General features: G+C 38.8%; 1 protein-coding gene across 1 annotated transcript in view; it reads right to left on the bottom strand.

Annotated features, from left to right (window-relative positions):
- LOC112978260 (sodium channel protein type 5 subunit alpha-like) overlaps positions 1–16,011 on the bottom strand; it is a 36,901-nt gene extending 20,890 nt beyond the window's left edge. The window contains exons 1-12 of the mRNA XM_026091563.1: positions 15,757–16,011; positions 14,077–14,195; positions 11,977–12,084; positions 10,287–10,415; positions 9,355–9,446; positions 8,554–8,775; positions 6,031–6,088; positions 4,797–4,938; positions 4,077–4,274; positions 2,923–3,102; positions 1,981–2,373; positions 1,086–1,215 (exon numbers count right to left, since the gene is read on the bottom strand). Coding sequence (XP_025947348.1) covers positions 1,086–1,215; positions 1,981–2,373; positions 2,923–3,102; positions 4,077–4,274; positions 4,797–4,938; positions 6,031–6,088; positions 8,554–8,775; positions 9,355–9,446; positions 10,287–10,415; positions 11,977–12,084; positions 14,077–14,195; positions 15,757–16,011 — 2,026 coding nt within the window. The remainder of the gene's footprint in view (positions 1–1,085; positions 1,216–1,980; positions 2,374–2,922; positions 3,103–4,076; positions 4,275–4,796; positions 4,939–6,030; positions 6,089–8,553; positions 8,776–9,354; positions 9,447–10,286; positions 10,416–11,976; positions 12,085–14,076; positions 14,196–15,756) is intronic.
- Positions 16,012–16,371: the final 360 nt, after the last annotated feature.

Here is a 16,371-nt window from a genome sequence, read left to right as displayed (position 1 = left end):
CTGGTTCACTCCAGGTTTACTTCTTGTCTTCTCTTCTTGTCTTCTCTTCTTCCAGATCAAATGGTTTCTTTGTTCATACTATGTGAATCCAGCAGAACTGGCACAAAGATCCTAGCAAAGACAATTTCTCTGCTCCCCATTGCAATGTTTGTTCTCAGGCTAATCCACAGCCACTTACAGCTACAACTATGGGCACAGTCCTCTTCAACCCCAGTTCGCAGCTGAACATGTGCAGCACAAACCAAACTTTTGGTGAATTGACCTGCAAAGCAAGTCTGTCTCCACTGGATGTGTTGGAGCTGTGATTTGACCAAGACACATAATTGAAGAAAAGGGATTTCCCTGCCCCAAGGTACCGCCCTGCCAGACCTTATGCTTGTGTGCCAAGGACTGGGGACAGAGCTCCACATAATGGATAAAAACAATATATTTCTCCCTAATCTTGCTCCAAAAAACAGAGGAACAATTTGGGCAGAAATTTCTCAGAAAGATCTACAGTGATCTTTCACTGATGAGCAAAGTAAACACTTCACAGGTACAAGTTAAAGTCCTAATGCAGCTGTGATTAGAAGCAATTGCTAAAGGCAGAGAAAGTATCAGTCAGTCAAGCGATATAACCCCCAAAAATTCACATAAGAAGGTAAGCTAAAGGAATAAAAGCAGTAAGGCTAAGTACTCAAAACCCAGGAATTGCTACCTTTAATTTTGCTTGTCTAATTTTAATGTTAGAGTCTTTATGCATATGTTGCTGCCGGTGTTGTATCACCAGTAACGGAGTGGGGAAGAGAAGCCAGAGCCTCAGGCCTGCAACCTTAACGCAAGAGAAATTCCTTCCACCCACCATCACTCTTACCCTCTTCATGGTCTGTCCTACAAAATGAGATCTTATGATGTGCACAGGATGTGTTCAAGTACATAAAGACTGCACTATAATGCATTAAAAAAAAAAAGAGACAAATTAAGGATGAAATTCCTAACTGCACCTCTACAGATCTCTGTTAACCTTTAAGAAATGTATTGACATTTTGGTCTTTCACACTAACATTACCTTAGGATTGCAATAAACATAATAAGGAGCCACTTACCCTCCAAGACACTGGTAATTATGCTGACTGCACTTGCTGCCCTTTGTCTTTGAAGTGCCTCATTAAAGTACTCCACTGACAGATGAGGAGGCAAATGCACCATGCTGTTCTCATCATTTACAGCTGGCTGCTTAAAGAAGTAAACATGATTAGGAAGATACCACAGGAATAAAATGAAGTAGGATGCGATGATGGGTAACTATGAAAGTTAATAGGAATGATGACAGGCAGCCAAATAGATGTGCCTTTTTTTCCATGGTGTAATAGCTGCAATAGAACGAAGGACCGGCTCTTCAGTAATAATGCTGCGGCAAACTGATCCCATGAGCATCTAATAACGACAGGGCAAACACAAACCTGGGAATCATTCTGGGTGTATGAGGAGAAATAGCCCTAGAAAATACTGCAGAAACTAACAGAAAAGGAGAGAGCTGAGGGATAACCATGGTAGAAAAACATCTCTACCTGCATGGAGAACGTACGGATAAAGCTTCTGCTTGATGCTAAAGATGCTATGAAAGAGAAGGGAACTACAGGTACTGTCCCAAATGATCCCCTGGCAGGACATGGGATAAAAAAAGCTCTCTGGTGACCACTATAATTCCAGCACTATAAACTTTCAAAAGTATGTTAGTAAAAGTTATGCACAGCTGAAAAACAGAGTTCGCTAAAGCGATGAACTCTAGCTTTTGGGAACCTCTCAGACCAGTATCACTGCTGGTGTCAAAAAACACATTCATCTGACAAGTGACGACTATCCCCAGACAGTTGCATCAGTATTTTTCATTTCAATGAAATTGTTAAAAATTCACCAGTGTGTCAGACAAGAAAAACCTAGCACTTATGGAGAAACCATAATATGAAGCATATATTTAAAATAATATCTTTTCCTTACCAAATCACCCTTCCCCGGGACTTCCATAACTGGAGGGAGCATCAGCCCTTCAGAAGAAGCTGGATCTAGGCTGTGCACCCTGCCGTTCCCTCCTCCCACCGATGAAATCGCTCCGTTGCAATTGTCCGTGTTGGTCCACTTGCCGCTGCTCTGCAGGCAGTTCGGGGTAGCAGGGTGAGAACCGTGGCTCACTTGGCTTTGCACGCTGGAGCGTCTTCCCATCTGCGTGACCGACAGCGACCGACGCTGGATTTCATTTTCGCCGGCACTGCGGGTCTCCTCGTCACTAAAATCAGCTTTGGAACCAGGTATTTGGAAATTAAACACGCTCCCATGGCTAAGTCTGCGTTTCACGTGATTCACATTGGGACCGTGCACCAAGCCAAGGAGAGCCTAAAAGCCCAAGGAAGGGAATAAAGAGAGAAAGGCATAATATCACAGAAAATATTTTGGAAAGCAACTAATTTTTTGAGTTTCATAACATTTCCTATCAACCACCACAAGTCCAAAACTCTTATTTAATTTAGATCATGCAGGAAGGATTTTGTTTAGATTTTAAAAGGTAGATAATAAAGCCCTGCCAGCTGCAACAGCTATTTCTATGATAAGCCTTGTAGTTATATTTTAAATAAGATTTTTTTTAACAAAGAATGATGGCACATAAGTTAAATTATGATACCAGATCACTTTTTTCTATTTCTCAGTGTTACAGAAAATATATTTTAACATTTATTATAGCTCTTCTGCTATCCTTCACCTACAATATTTCCTTTTCAAATGAAATTTTACATATAATGCTTCCTCATCCCAAAAGCTTGTTTATTTTAAAGGCTTAAGAGTGATCAGCCTTTATAATAGGATTTGGTTTGTGCTTTCAAGTAATTTGTTTGAGAATTAAAACTGGCAAAGCTGTAAGGATCTCAGATTCAGACAATAGATTACCAACTTTCGTTGACTGTCTGTGCACTGTGACTTGGGAAATTGTTCTTCTTCATAATCTTCTATCCCCAGGGACTTATTTCTCTTTTTCCTATTGCTTCTTTCTTTGATTTCTTTAGTAGACAAAGAAGAGACTTCAAAGGAGCTAACTGACATGATATCAATTCCTCTAACAGCCAGTGACTAAAATTAAAGCAAAAACATAGATGAAATTCTTGTTGTGTATTTAGAATATAAGCAGAAAGAAAACATTTGTGTGCTCTGTATTTTTCTTCTTAACAATTTAGGTTTCACAACACCCATTAACAATCTTCCAATATACGATGGCTTTACAAGAAAGAGGAGAGAATCCCCACGACATATGGAGCACTGAAAAATTTCTTATTTGCAGTATGCTATGTGATCACATGTATTGTTCCTGCCAGGGGCAAAATAATCATATTATAGCTCCTATTCTTCCATATGGCAGGTTTGCTTACAATAAAAATACTCATTTTGAAAATGATGCTGCAGAATATATCTTTTTTTCCCCCCAAAATAAATGCTTAAACAGTGTTCAAATTCAGTCTTCTCACTGGGTATCCTTAGGACTGTATTTACACTGTGGCTGACTTCCCTTCCCATACTGGATTTAGAGCAGTATTTTCAAAACACAGCAGTATTGCCTTCCAGGAGCCTCTAAGCCATTTAAGTTAGAGAGACTTTTCATCCAACTACCATAGGCTTTGGCTCAGATGTTAATGCAGCTGATCAGCTGAATTACTGTTTATTTCTCTGCTCAGCAATCTACAAGGCTGGAGTAGTAGAAAAGTAAAAAAAAAAAAAAAGAAAAAGATTATATCATCTTTTGTAAACTGCTAGCTGATGGAATTTTACATCTTCCAGATTTTAAAATGCTACTTTGCTTGCAGTAACAGCCGTTTTTAAAGCTCATTATCCACAACAAAAATTCATTGCTTCACAGGAAAAAAATACAGATGAACAAGGAATTGCTCCTATTGCTCTAGGAATCACTACTTTTAATAAATTATCATTTGCTCCTGTTGCTGTAAGTGACTACTGTATACAGCTACTCACGAGAAAAGACTGATTTTTTTTCTTATGTGACTACTAGCAGCACACCCAGGTTAATGTTTGCAAGGGCCAAAATTACCTACCTCACGTTCTTTCTGTAATAATTCCATGGCTTCCTGAAATTTCCTTTCTTTTGCCTCAGTTTCAGCAATGGTGGCCTTGTTCTGATCTTCGTACGCCATCGTTACCACCGCCAGAATCAAGTTGACTAGATAAAATGAGCCCAGAAAGATGACCAGTATAAAGAAGACTATATACACCTTCCCAGAAGCTCTGAGCGTCTGCAAGAACAACACCCCAGAGATAAAAATTACCAGATAAAATACCAAATAGTCTTTCAAAGTGTGTTTGAAATTCTTTCTGAAACATTTCCCTTATTAGAAAAAAGTACCTGAGGAAGCTTAAATAGAAATAGATCCTCCTTGGACTTTTTTCACCCGCTTTCTCCCTCTACCTATGCAATTGCCTGTGAGTCTCTAATCATACCTCCTGCGAGGGTGCCTATGTTCCTGGGGAAGATGGCACTGCTGTGTTTCTGCAGGACAACCCAGGACCATCTCAGTCCCTTTCTGAAGTCCCTGAGACAGTGGGATAAGAGGGGTAGTGTTGGGAAGCCCTTTGGCATCCTTTTTTTCAAGGAGTCCGGCAAAGACCGCAGCTTGCTGGAAGGGAGAAGGGAGGATGCAGGCTCCATGACTTGCAGCTATTGCCATTATTTCAGGTTTCTGGTCCTTTCTAAGCATTTTCCATTTCGGCTCTTGCCCTACCCGGAGGATCAGTTCTGCACTGTACGGAGCCAGTACCTGCTGATAGAGGCGTTCCCAGCAGTCCTGTGTCATCAGCCGGAATAAGGAAAGAAAGGCCCAGCCAAACGTATCAAAACTGGTGAAACCATAATCAGGATTTGGCCCAACTTTCTTGCATACATATTCTGGAGGGCAGGTCCTACAGGTAGTAATAGAAAGCTCTTTCAACCATGCAGATTTCGAGAAAAACAACTTCAGCTCACCTGAGAGCCCGGGTTACTGTTCAGTTATGCATTATACTACCCTGCAAGCCAATTTTCTGCACTCCCCACCTACTCCAGGCAGTACTTGACCAGAAAGAAGGATGGTGGGAGGACAGAAAAAGCAGTACCTAACTTTCAACAGCAGAAAGGAGACGACAGGCTGGATGGAGGAGGAGGAAGGAGAGGAGAGGCCTCCCCTTGCCACCGACCTTCCCTCATCTCCAGGTCCTCACCCCCTGCCCCTCGCTGCAAAGTGGCCAAGTCTCCCTCCAGACCCAAACTCGCCCTCCAAATGTGTGTGTTGTTCTCCTAGTTCAACATTCACAAACCTTCATGGGGAGAAGTGTGTCTGTCCCGAGCTATACTGGAGGCCCTCAGTGTTTTCATTTCACTCCTACATCAGGTGGGAAGGGAAAGGTTTGAGTTAAATTTTATTGCATCTAGGATGAATCCCCTCTCAATGTTAGGAAACCTGAGGTTAATCTTGCTTCCTTCCCCACACTTCACTCTTTCCAACTCCAACTGGTATCAAGTGTGACTGTGTTGGCCGGTAGCGCTGGCAAAGGTGGTGTCGGATGTGCATTTGGTAAGCGCAAGAGCAGGGTACAGCGGGGCAACAACACTTCCTCACTGAAAAGAGTCCACAGAAAATGAAGTGAAAATGAGAGTCCAGCCCCGCTGTGAGGCTCTCTGCTTTGGTTTTCACCTCTGAGCCACATCCTGACTAAATAATGCCCATTTTGCAAAACTGGGGGTGCACCCCTGAGACAGCAATCAACATGACCTCGGGCAGGATCTTCTGGAGGGGCTTGAAGGAATTTAGACCTGAATAAGCCAGCTGCAGGTTCATGCTTCATTCTCTACATGCATTAAATTATCTTACTGTTTGCTAGATTTTCTGTTTCTGTTTCTGTTGTCGAGGAAAGCGTGGAATCTGTGTGTTGTATTCACCTCTTACAATTGAGTAAGCACAGAAGCAATGAAGCAGAGACAATTTCAAAACATGAAATATTCTTAAGTGCACTTACCCAGCACCAGGACCACATAGTAAAATATCTGAGGTGCCCTCCTTCTTAGCAAAGTTTTCTATAAAAAAAAAAAGAAGAAAGAATGGTAAAATCAATGCACTCTCTAACATGGACCTTCTAACCTTTAATATGAGTAGTGATAAATAGCCAGTGACCTGTAAGTGTATGTACATATGCATACAAATTGCTGTGCAGCAAATATGAAATGAGCATTAAAGGAAGAAAGACATATTTCCTGCTCTCCCAGTGACTGGAGTATATTCCAAGATGTCCTGTCTACTTTTATACACATGCGTATGTGCATGCATACATTTCAGACTTTAGGCAGCCCTCAAAACAGAGCGTTTTTAAAATATTTTCCATTTCGGCCATATCTGCGTGAAGTAATTCGATAATGAGAGGGCACAGGCCCAAGCACCATCCCAAGTTCAGTAACTGTTAGCTCAGTCTCTGGCACAGTTTCGGCCTGTGGCAACGAACTCCCTCCAGGACAACGTATGGACACAGTTTGGGGTAGTTTGGGCCAGTTCTGTTTCCAATGAGCTGCACAAACCAAGCCCTGTTTTGAGGAAGAAGAGCATTTGGCTGTGTGAGTATAAACCATGCCATGCCATGGTTTATATCCGCATATGGTTTATATCCACATGGTTTATATCCATGCTGAACCAGATGACAGGTCGTAGCCCTGTTTCATCAACAGATACAGATGTGTCCATTCAGATGCTGGAACTGTGCCCTTTTTGGTGTCCTCCCCTTTTCTTCGCATGAGTTTCTCTGATGCCCAAGCTAGCAGCAGACTAAGTAATAGCTTCAGTGCTGTTAACCCCATTACAATGTAGTTTTATTATCCAGGATGCAAGGCTAGTCTAGTGTCTTCCTGGCGCTTCCCAGATCTAAGCAGAGTTCAGAGCAGAGCCAGCATAATATCTTGCCACACCATATGGTGTAAATACACTCTAAAGGAAGGAGTCACTGTCTGGGCTCTTTTCCACCAAAACTTTGTTTGGCTCTGCTCCTGCAAACCGAGAAAATGCTTTTTAAGAAGATTGAGCAGGGAAGCGTCAGAGAGAGGAGAACTTAATCATACTAACATCTAGTTCTCCTGGTTGGCTATGGGATCTTCACACCAAGTCAGGTCTAAAGTAGGCAGTGAAAAAAAGACAAGAAAATCCTCTGCTAGAGAACCGGGCTGATAGTGGTGTGAGTCGTGTATCCTGTAGGAATTGTCACCTGGCCTATGTTACACCTGCCTGGACCTTCCTTTTTTTTTTTTTTTTTTTTTTTGCTGTCATTACCAATGCAATATGTGAGGCACTTGTGAAGAAACACAGATTTTGAATTTCTTCATCCCTTCTTCCTCCAGGTCATTGCCTTAATACTGCTTCAATGGTCTACATTTAATAAATAACAGGAAAGAATGAGGTGGTTTTGGTTTTTTGTTTCTTTGGCACAGCAAATCACTATCTCTAGCCAAAGTCTGTCACATCAATTGTCTCTTTTGTGTGGTATTCTGGACTTTGCCCCAGTTTCTTTTAAAATTTCCTTCCACTTATGATTATCCTAACATTTTGTATATGTAAGTGACCTGATCCTTATGTGGGTTTATTTGGTAAGTTCAAGAGCTTCTTCAAAAAAATATTTCCTCACATCTCATTTATATAAAGACTTTTTTTTCCTGATCTATCAGGTTATTAAAGAAATATGAACAAATCTTCCTCATTCAGTGCATACAAACAGCAATCCCGTATGTCTTCTTTATGTATTTCTCTGGTAGAACACTTTTCTCCGTATATAATTGCTGCTATGTCTGAATTCTCTGGTGGAGATTTCCTGCAGTGATGAAACTTTCCTCATAGTTCGGGTATGTACATTGTCCACTTTGTGTATATTTTTTCCTGTGTATTGAGGCTTTTCCTTCATTTCCATGCTTTTCCTTTCGGAGTTGCATCTTACAGTTGCAATTCCTCTGAGAATGGCTCAGTACGTTTTCAGATCTCTGGTCTAGTCTTTCATCACCAACGTCAGTCAAGTCATATATATAAAAGATATATAGATATAGATATAGATATATATAAGATATTAAATGTATATCTATATATAAGATATATATGATGTGAAGAAAAAAGTAACTTAACTGACTTTTAGGCAAATTCCTCTCTTTTAATCTGCAGAGTGCTTAACTGGGCAGCAAAATGTAGATGTTTAAAACTCCCCAGCATGGAATAAAAGCCAAACTTTGGGGAATTACATCAGATAATGAGCTAATGTGTGTTTCAGTTCTTGTCATGTCATTCTGGGAAGCAGAGCTGGACATTATTGAAAACTTTGGGAGTGCTATTTCTTATGATGAAGGGAAGGGAAGTATTGCTGGATGTTTGCAAGTTGTTATAGCAGTCTGAAGACCAGTATCATGCTCAGATAACAATTCATGCAAATATTCAATGCGATTTGCAACAGGTGTTTATACATGCATGCATATGTGTGTATAGTGTCCTATGAAAAAGAGGGAAGAAGAAAAATCACCTGTATCACTAGCAAACATTTCAAAGGATTCCCATGTTTTGTTACTGGAATAAACAAGATCATCGAGCTTTGTATGGTTCCTGATGCACTTTTGTCTCAGATTGCCCTTAAAAAGCTGGAGGCCAATGAGGGCAAAGACACTCAAGCAGAAAACGGTCAGGATCATCACATCAGCAAGTTTCTTAACAGACTGGATGAGTGCACCTACAATGATCTTGAGTCCTAGGGAGATAATATACAAGGGAAAACAGACTGAAAAACTGAGCTTCACATATCACATTTGTATAGTTTGAAGGAGAGAGTAACTAACATGAGAACAATATTTTTTCTTCATTTGACTGACCCTGCCACATTCAAGGTGATAGAGAGGTTTCTTTATTCCCTGTAATACATATGCAAGGATGAGGAACCAGAGATAGTCTAGTTTTACTTATCCAGAAAGAGGAATATGTGTAATTCAAATGAAATCTCCAATACTGATACCTTTTGAAGAATCTGTGAGCACTAGAAACAATAATGAACATGATCAAAAAGACCAGAAAGAGAACATGGGCAACCCACTGTTTCTTAATTTGTAATCTTTAAAAACATAGTAAAAATAAATTGAATATGATTGTTTGAATAAGATTGTTTCTAATTTTTCTGACTGGGCACTATTTGTGTCCACAAATTCAACTGTGTCTGCAATCAGTAAAGATACAAGGGAAACAAAAAAAAAGAAAAAGAAAACCCCAAGATTTTGTTTGGAAGAAATAATCGGTTGTAACTAGCACAAATTATTCAACAAATGAGGCTTCTTACCTGGGACTATGGAAATAGTTTTTAAAGCTCTCAAAACCCTAAACGTCCGAAGGACTGACACACTCCCCAAGTTACTAAATGCTCCCACATACCTGTAAAATCAAGACATGACACGTCAAGCTGCTAAACTGAGTAAACAGGGCAATTATTTTACAGTGGTCATTCTTAACTACTAATCCTTCTCAGTATATTTTAAGCATTAATAAACTTTCAAGGACTTTTCTGAAGTGCCTGAAAACAAAAAGCCATTTCTTGCTTGTTAGAATTTCCCTATAAGGTAGTCCTTGGCTTGTGCACAACTGAATTTGTGTCAGCATCTTAAAATGCCATGCACTTAAAATATAACCAAAGATAACAGTAAAATTACTCAAAATTATCCATTGCAGTCAGAGACTGAAACACTGGTTGAGACAGTTTGATTCCATCTCTCTTCTGTAGCTGGCTCTAACTAGCAGAAAAACTTTCTGATTACTGCAAACTGAAGCTCAAACTATGATTTTGGACATAAAGAAGCCAAATTTAATCCAGTATTCTGGTTTCTATACATATCATTCTATTTTCAAAATTACACTTTCATCCACACTATCAGTATATCTGTATTTGACAGTACTGCTATTACATCACACTGACTGAAATGCAGCCGTTCACGTAAAAGGACCATTGAGTGACATGCAATGGCATTGAACAGATTAACTACAGCTTGCTCTGCACGATTCTCTATTCCTGTCTTGAGAGACTAACATATTGCTGTTATATAGTGGGCGGTAAAACATAGGGAAGACTCGATGTTCTACAGAGTTTTCAGATGCAGTTATGACCCACAAACCTGTTTTGTGCTGTGCACATGCAGACTGCCTCTGCACGACTGCAATAAAAACTTGAAAAACAGAGCATGAGTGCAAGTAATCTATATTTTATATGTCCCCACTTACGCCATAATGATAACACTGAAATCCAACCAGTTCCATGGATCTCGAAGGAAAGTAAATTCATTTAGACAGAATCCTCTTGCCAATATTTTTATCAATGATTCAAAAGTGTAAATGCTAGTGAAAGTGAATCTAAGGGAGAAAAGTGCCAAAGAAAAACAGCAGCATTAGCAATTAATGGAAGAGGATAGGAGACACAGTCAGACTATTCACTGTCTGGGGCAAGGAACCAGAGAAGTAATGGGAAGACTCCTATTGATTTCAGGGTATTCCATCAGTATCTGACTAGTGTGTAGTTTGAGACAGCAGCTGACAACAATCTGGATATGGCTATTAACATGCAAATCTGTGGCAGGCTTTTTGGCATTTAACATTTTTTTTCTAAAGCTTTCATGCCAGTCCCTGTAATTTGAGAAGCACAATTTTTCTGGACACTTGTTAAAATAATGATCAAAATTCCTATCTTCCTCTGGCTTCAAGTGGTCAAGCAAATGTGCGATATGCTGTGTATTATTTACTTTGGGCAAGCAACCTGCATTTCTGTGCAGAATGTTTAAAACAGAGAAATACAGGAGTACAGGATTTTCAATTTAAGATGGCAATTATTCTTATTAATGGAAAATTATCAGTAAAAGCTCTTCTGGACTTACTGAGTGCACTTATCATTTCAACAAGACAGAGATCTCCCTACAGAATTCAAAAGGCATTCATTTGGTAGTCAGAAAATGCATTAAGAAATTATATGGATGCAGTGCTTCCCTTTTCATTTAGAAAGAAGTATTCTCAAATTATTGCTGAAATGCATTTGAACAGTAGTTTCAATGCCAACAGCACATAAACTCTGGTTTTCTCATAGGAACATAGGGAGGCATCCCAGTGTCGACTGGAGATACGTATGTTAATACCATACAGAGTCTTGTTCCTGTTTGGATGTAGGTTTGCCATTCCCAACAGTTTCAGTGTTACGTATTGTGAAATAGAAACAATTGCAGGACTGTTTTTAAAACTACGCATTTTGGAATCTTTTCCTTTGCTTTGTATGTTACAATTAGCAGGATTCTTATTTTAACATTTTTTGCCAAAGTGTAAGAGCTGGAATATACTTAAAAAAATACAAAATTGGGATTATCCAGCTTTAATATGACTCCAAAGGCATGGATTTACCATGATGCAATAAAGCAAGTGTTGGCAGTGCTGAAGATAAGAGCTTTACTTTCTAACAGCATCCTACAGGCCAGAAGCATCTGACAGAACATTTTATTAATGCAAACACTAAGCATTTCAAAACTATTAAAAAGAATTTAAAAAGACAGCAGCTCTTGATATGCCTAATCAGTGTTGACACCAATGGGAAATTTGCCTTGATAACGAACAAATAACCACTGAGCAACTTCAGAACATGGGACAACAAAATGGAACAGTAAGATACAAATATTCCAGTTCAATAGCACTTTCGTGGAACTTAATCTATGCTCACTTTCTTCTGTAAATCCAAAATTATTGTAATGAGCAATTGAATTTAAAGACAAAAAAAAAAACCCTTTCCTTCAAAGCAGAAAATGCTGGAGTCCTAACCCAAGCAAATTCTCTACAAAATCCCCTCTAAACTCTTTTGGATGAAGACTGCAAGAGATGGCTAACTAATTAATTAAAACTACAGAACTGAAATACATACATACCCAGAGATACTTACTCAACTTGCCTGTTCCAAGAAGAAGATTGAGAAACCTTAGATGACTCAGTCAGAGCCATGAACACACAATTAGTTATAATAGTGCACATAATAAACCAAGTGAATAATGTAACAGGAGTGAAGGCAAAGAATTTGACATCAAATCAGAAAATGTAACTAGATGTTTTATCAGTTATAGAGCTAACATTTGATTTAGGGCTTACAGCATGTGTAAGAACTGTACGCATAGGAATTTAACAATTTTGGTTCACATTAGATCACAATACACTGCTGTCATTATTTTCAACAGCTTGACTCCAGTATGGGCTGGACATCCACTGCTCTGGGCATTGTGAACTTGGTAAAATTGTCCCTAACACCTCAGGTTTTTAGGTAAACTAATGTCGATAAAGAGTCAGGGGAAGGACGCATTTTTAGTTTCATTTTATAGCAGGGGAATGTTAAACATGGACTGTCTGATTTACTTAAGGCCTCAGGGAAAGGTGGAACGGAGCTGGGAACTGAACTCCACTATCAAATAGCCTAAAACTTCAGCTTTCCTTGCACAAAGAAATTTGGTGCAAGTTCATAGGCCTAAAATGTCTTTCACTTCTTCTCGCTTCTTTCTGCCTCTCCTCTTCCCCTTAATGATCTGGGTAATTTCTGGAATTTTATCTTCAGTTAAATTGTGAACTTTTCAGTGCTTGGACTGGGACTTTTCAGGTAACAGTTTGATCACCACTGGAATATAAACAGTGATAATAATAATGTACTCCTTATTAAACTCCAAGGTTAATATATTATTTATTTATTCATAATATGTAGTTTATATATATATAATGTGTGCTTGTGTGTTTGTGTGTGTATGTGTATATATATATAAATATATATATACACACACACACACACACACATATTTGCATAAATATATATGCCATAAAAGTTAAATAACTTGCCCGAGACAACACAGATGAAGTCCAGCATTGACTCTGACTGGGGAGACCTGTGCTCTTCTGAGGGGCTGGTGGGAGGTCTGCCAGGATACTTGTGGGCCTCCTAAAAGTCACTAGATGCTTATGTTTATTCACCTCTAGTGGCCGCCTGGCTGTTCTCTGGGCCCCTCTGACTTCATGGGACTAATGGGGACGTGGGTATTTAGCTCACATATCGACACCTAAGCTTAAGTGCCTTGCCCTGGAGCTGCATCTCACTCCTCATGTCACACCGCAGGAGTTTTGGAAATCCGGGAGGTCGATGTGCATGTGAAAGAAACCTACCTTTTTCCTCATTTGCCCTCTCCATCCCCAAAAGACCTCCTGGCTGCAATTGTAGGCTTTTTTCAAATATCATCACAAATGTGAGGGCTGTACCACAAGTACTGAGGTACCAACGCCATACATCTTGCTGTCCAGGGAAAGTCTCCAAGAGACACTTCACACCCTGCTACGAAGACAGCTCAGGGTCATCACAGCTTACGCCGCGCACGTGGTCACTTCTTGTGCATTTAGGTGTGAGGGGGGGGATCTCTATTCACTTTTTATTCCAAAGGCATCCTTCCTCCCTACAAAAGCATCCCTGAAAATTTTCAGTTTCATATATCAAAGATATACTTTTTAACCAGGTTACCTAAAGAAACTAAGTTCACTAAATTGCACTTTCTCTCTGTGTTTGTATGTATGCCTGTCTCAGCCTTTTTTTCTTGAAATTGCCCAGTGGTTGTTCAACTCTGACATAGCTGTTGCAAAAGCAGAGATTTAATTCCTACATTTTGGGTAAACAGAAGATGAGTTAGAGGATGGGAACCTTATTATTTTTCTCACTGAGAAAGGCTTCAGAATGAGATATCTGTTTTTGAGATGTCAGACAGTCAACATCAGAGATCATTCTCAAAACACAAATTTGTAGAAAATCGGTCTTCATTACCCCCACTACTCACAAAACTATTTATTTCTAAGTAGAACAAGAGCATAAGACAATAATAATTTCTAAGTTCATTCATAATCAGCAGTCATCTGGAGTGAGGAAGAAACTAGATTCATTCAATGCCCTAAAATACAACAGGACAGTATTACATAGGTCTTTGTAATAAAAAAGAATGAATGAAGCCAACAAAAAGGATATGAATGTACTAAAATTTTAATTGCTGTTCTTCGGAGTGGATGGAAAGGGCTCAGGATCCATAAGGCACGTGTAGCAGTAAATCTGAAGATTGTTTTCTGTTTGTTCAGCACCATGAAAATCTTAAAAAAAAATAAAGAAACATTCAGTAAAGCTTTCTGGAAGCTGAATAGCAAACACATTTTTGTATTATATATTGTGCTATCATTGATGATGAGCAAGAGCCTGACATTGACTTAACTTTAAACTATTTATTTAAAAAGGAAGACTCCTGGTAATACTTTTCAATCCTTTCATCAAAAATTGATGAAAGAGTTAATATCTGTTAACTATCGAAATAGAAAAAAATCTCAATATCAAACTCCTTTTTAAACCTTAAGCCTTATAAAGAGTTGTGCACAGAACTACTTTTGCTAATGACTATTCTCTTTAAATAAGTTGAACCTGTCATTGAGTTAAACTATGTAGAGGTGCAAGGAGGAATTGCAGCCTCTATCATTATAAGCTAATGTTGATAGTGATCCTCTAGCTCTAAGATTATAGAAATCAGTTAAAGTATTAATCATTTCTCAAGCAATAAGCTTAATTTCCAATGGTTTATTTCCCATTTCTCTGTTTTTTACTAAAAATTGTACTCCACTTAAAATATGGAGCTGGAGTAGGTTGGTTTTAATGACTCCTCAGGAAATGTTTTTAAATAATGTTTACACTCAGATGATCATTTATTGTATCAGTAAGTGAAACACAAGCATTGAGATAGAAAGGAAAATGTGGTTTCAAACCATATAAAATAATTAAGAGAATCTACAAAATTATTATCATTTCTCGTAGAGCTGACTCAAAACCTCTTTTTCTTCCTCTATCCATTTTATTTATTTATATCCTACTTTTTTGTAAGTAATAAGAGAAATTGCTTTTATGGTTGTAGCACCCAAAATTTCAAGGATTTTTTTGGGCATAAGTTATACTTTATGGAAAAGCTGGCATGAGTCTGGAAAAAAATGGTTCTTCCCTGCAATTATATATATACATATATGCGTAATATTTCATTATTAAATCACCAAATATTTGTAACACAGGGAAACAAACTGGATAAAGTGATCAAGATGTAGTTTATAACGCAGTAGCTTTCACTCAGCTGCATATGGCCTAACACAGTTAGACCTAACAATATCCTTTTGATCAAAACAACACCGGAGATTTCTGTACAAGTGTGAGACAGGTATTTGTACAGTGCATTTGTTGTCGATGACATTCAGCTATCAGCTTCTGCAGTTTCGAGCAGATCTCCAGACTCAGCGCAGTTCACAGCAGACGCACTGTAGCAGCTGTGCAGGGGAACAGCGCACTACGTACAACTGAATGGTGTTTCTGCACAAGTCCCATGGACGTATGCCATGCAAGACCCATCTGGAAGGCTCAAGCAAGATCCAAGTGCTGAATAAACCATGCAAATGAAATTCATATTATTTAATTCTTATAATTCAAAATTCAGCTTTTTTTTACAAGATTACTCCATGTCTTTCAGCTGTGCCAAGCACCTGCATTATTATAATCTTAAAAGAGCAATGATAATTTTTCAAAGGACATGTAACCTATGCTGTTTTAATAAATCCTTCCATAAACACTTCTTAGCAACACAATAAAACAAATTAAACCCCAAACAATTTGGTTGGCTCTAACCTTGCGATCTTTGTAGTATGGGTCAAGATCCTCCAGTGGTTCCCCAATGAGCTCCGGAGGAGGATTTCCATAGAGAGCAGGCAACTTCTGGAAAGCTTTTAGGTCCAGCTGAGGGCGTGATTTCTTTTCAGGTCTCTGGTCTACAATATTTCTTCGACAAGTCCTTTTGGCAGCAATTCTCTTTTCAATAGCAGCCAAGGATTCAAACGTGAACTTACGGAAGTTGTTGGCACCAGGAAATAAGAACTCAGCCATTTTTCATTCTTCTCTTCCTTTCATTGTTTCGGTCCAAAAAATGGTAACAACTAAAAAGGAAATCAAGATAAGTAATTCCAAAACTGGTAAGCTATGAAAATTAAACAGCTGTGCTTGACCGTGCATGTTTAATAACTGTTTAATTTTTCTGAGCCATCGGCTTCTAAGAAAATTGAAAATAATATGAACTATATATTTTTCAATGAGATCCCTATTCAGAATTTTTTTTAATGCATGTTGTTGATAGGATGTGAGCAGATCTCTAGAAATTTAAGGTTTTTACACCACCTTACTTAAGGTACATACTATCATACAAGTTCTTGAGCCACTGTTCAGACAAACTTAAGGTGCTGCTTTAGT

Source organism: Apteryx rowi, unplaced genomic scaffold, assembly GCF_003343035.1.
Source record: "Apteryx rowi isolate R43461 unplaced genomic scaffold, aptRow1 scaffold_91, whole genome shotgun sequence".
Taxonomy (NCBI): domain Eukaryota; kingdom Metazoa; phylum Chordata; class Aves; order Apterygiformes; family Apterygidae; genus Apteryx; species Apteryx rowi.
This window is presented reverse-complemented; position numbering and strand designations above follow the sequence as displayed.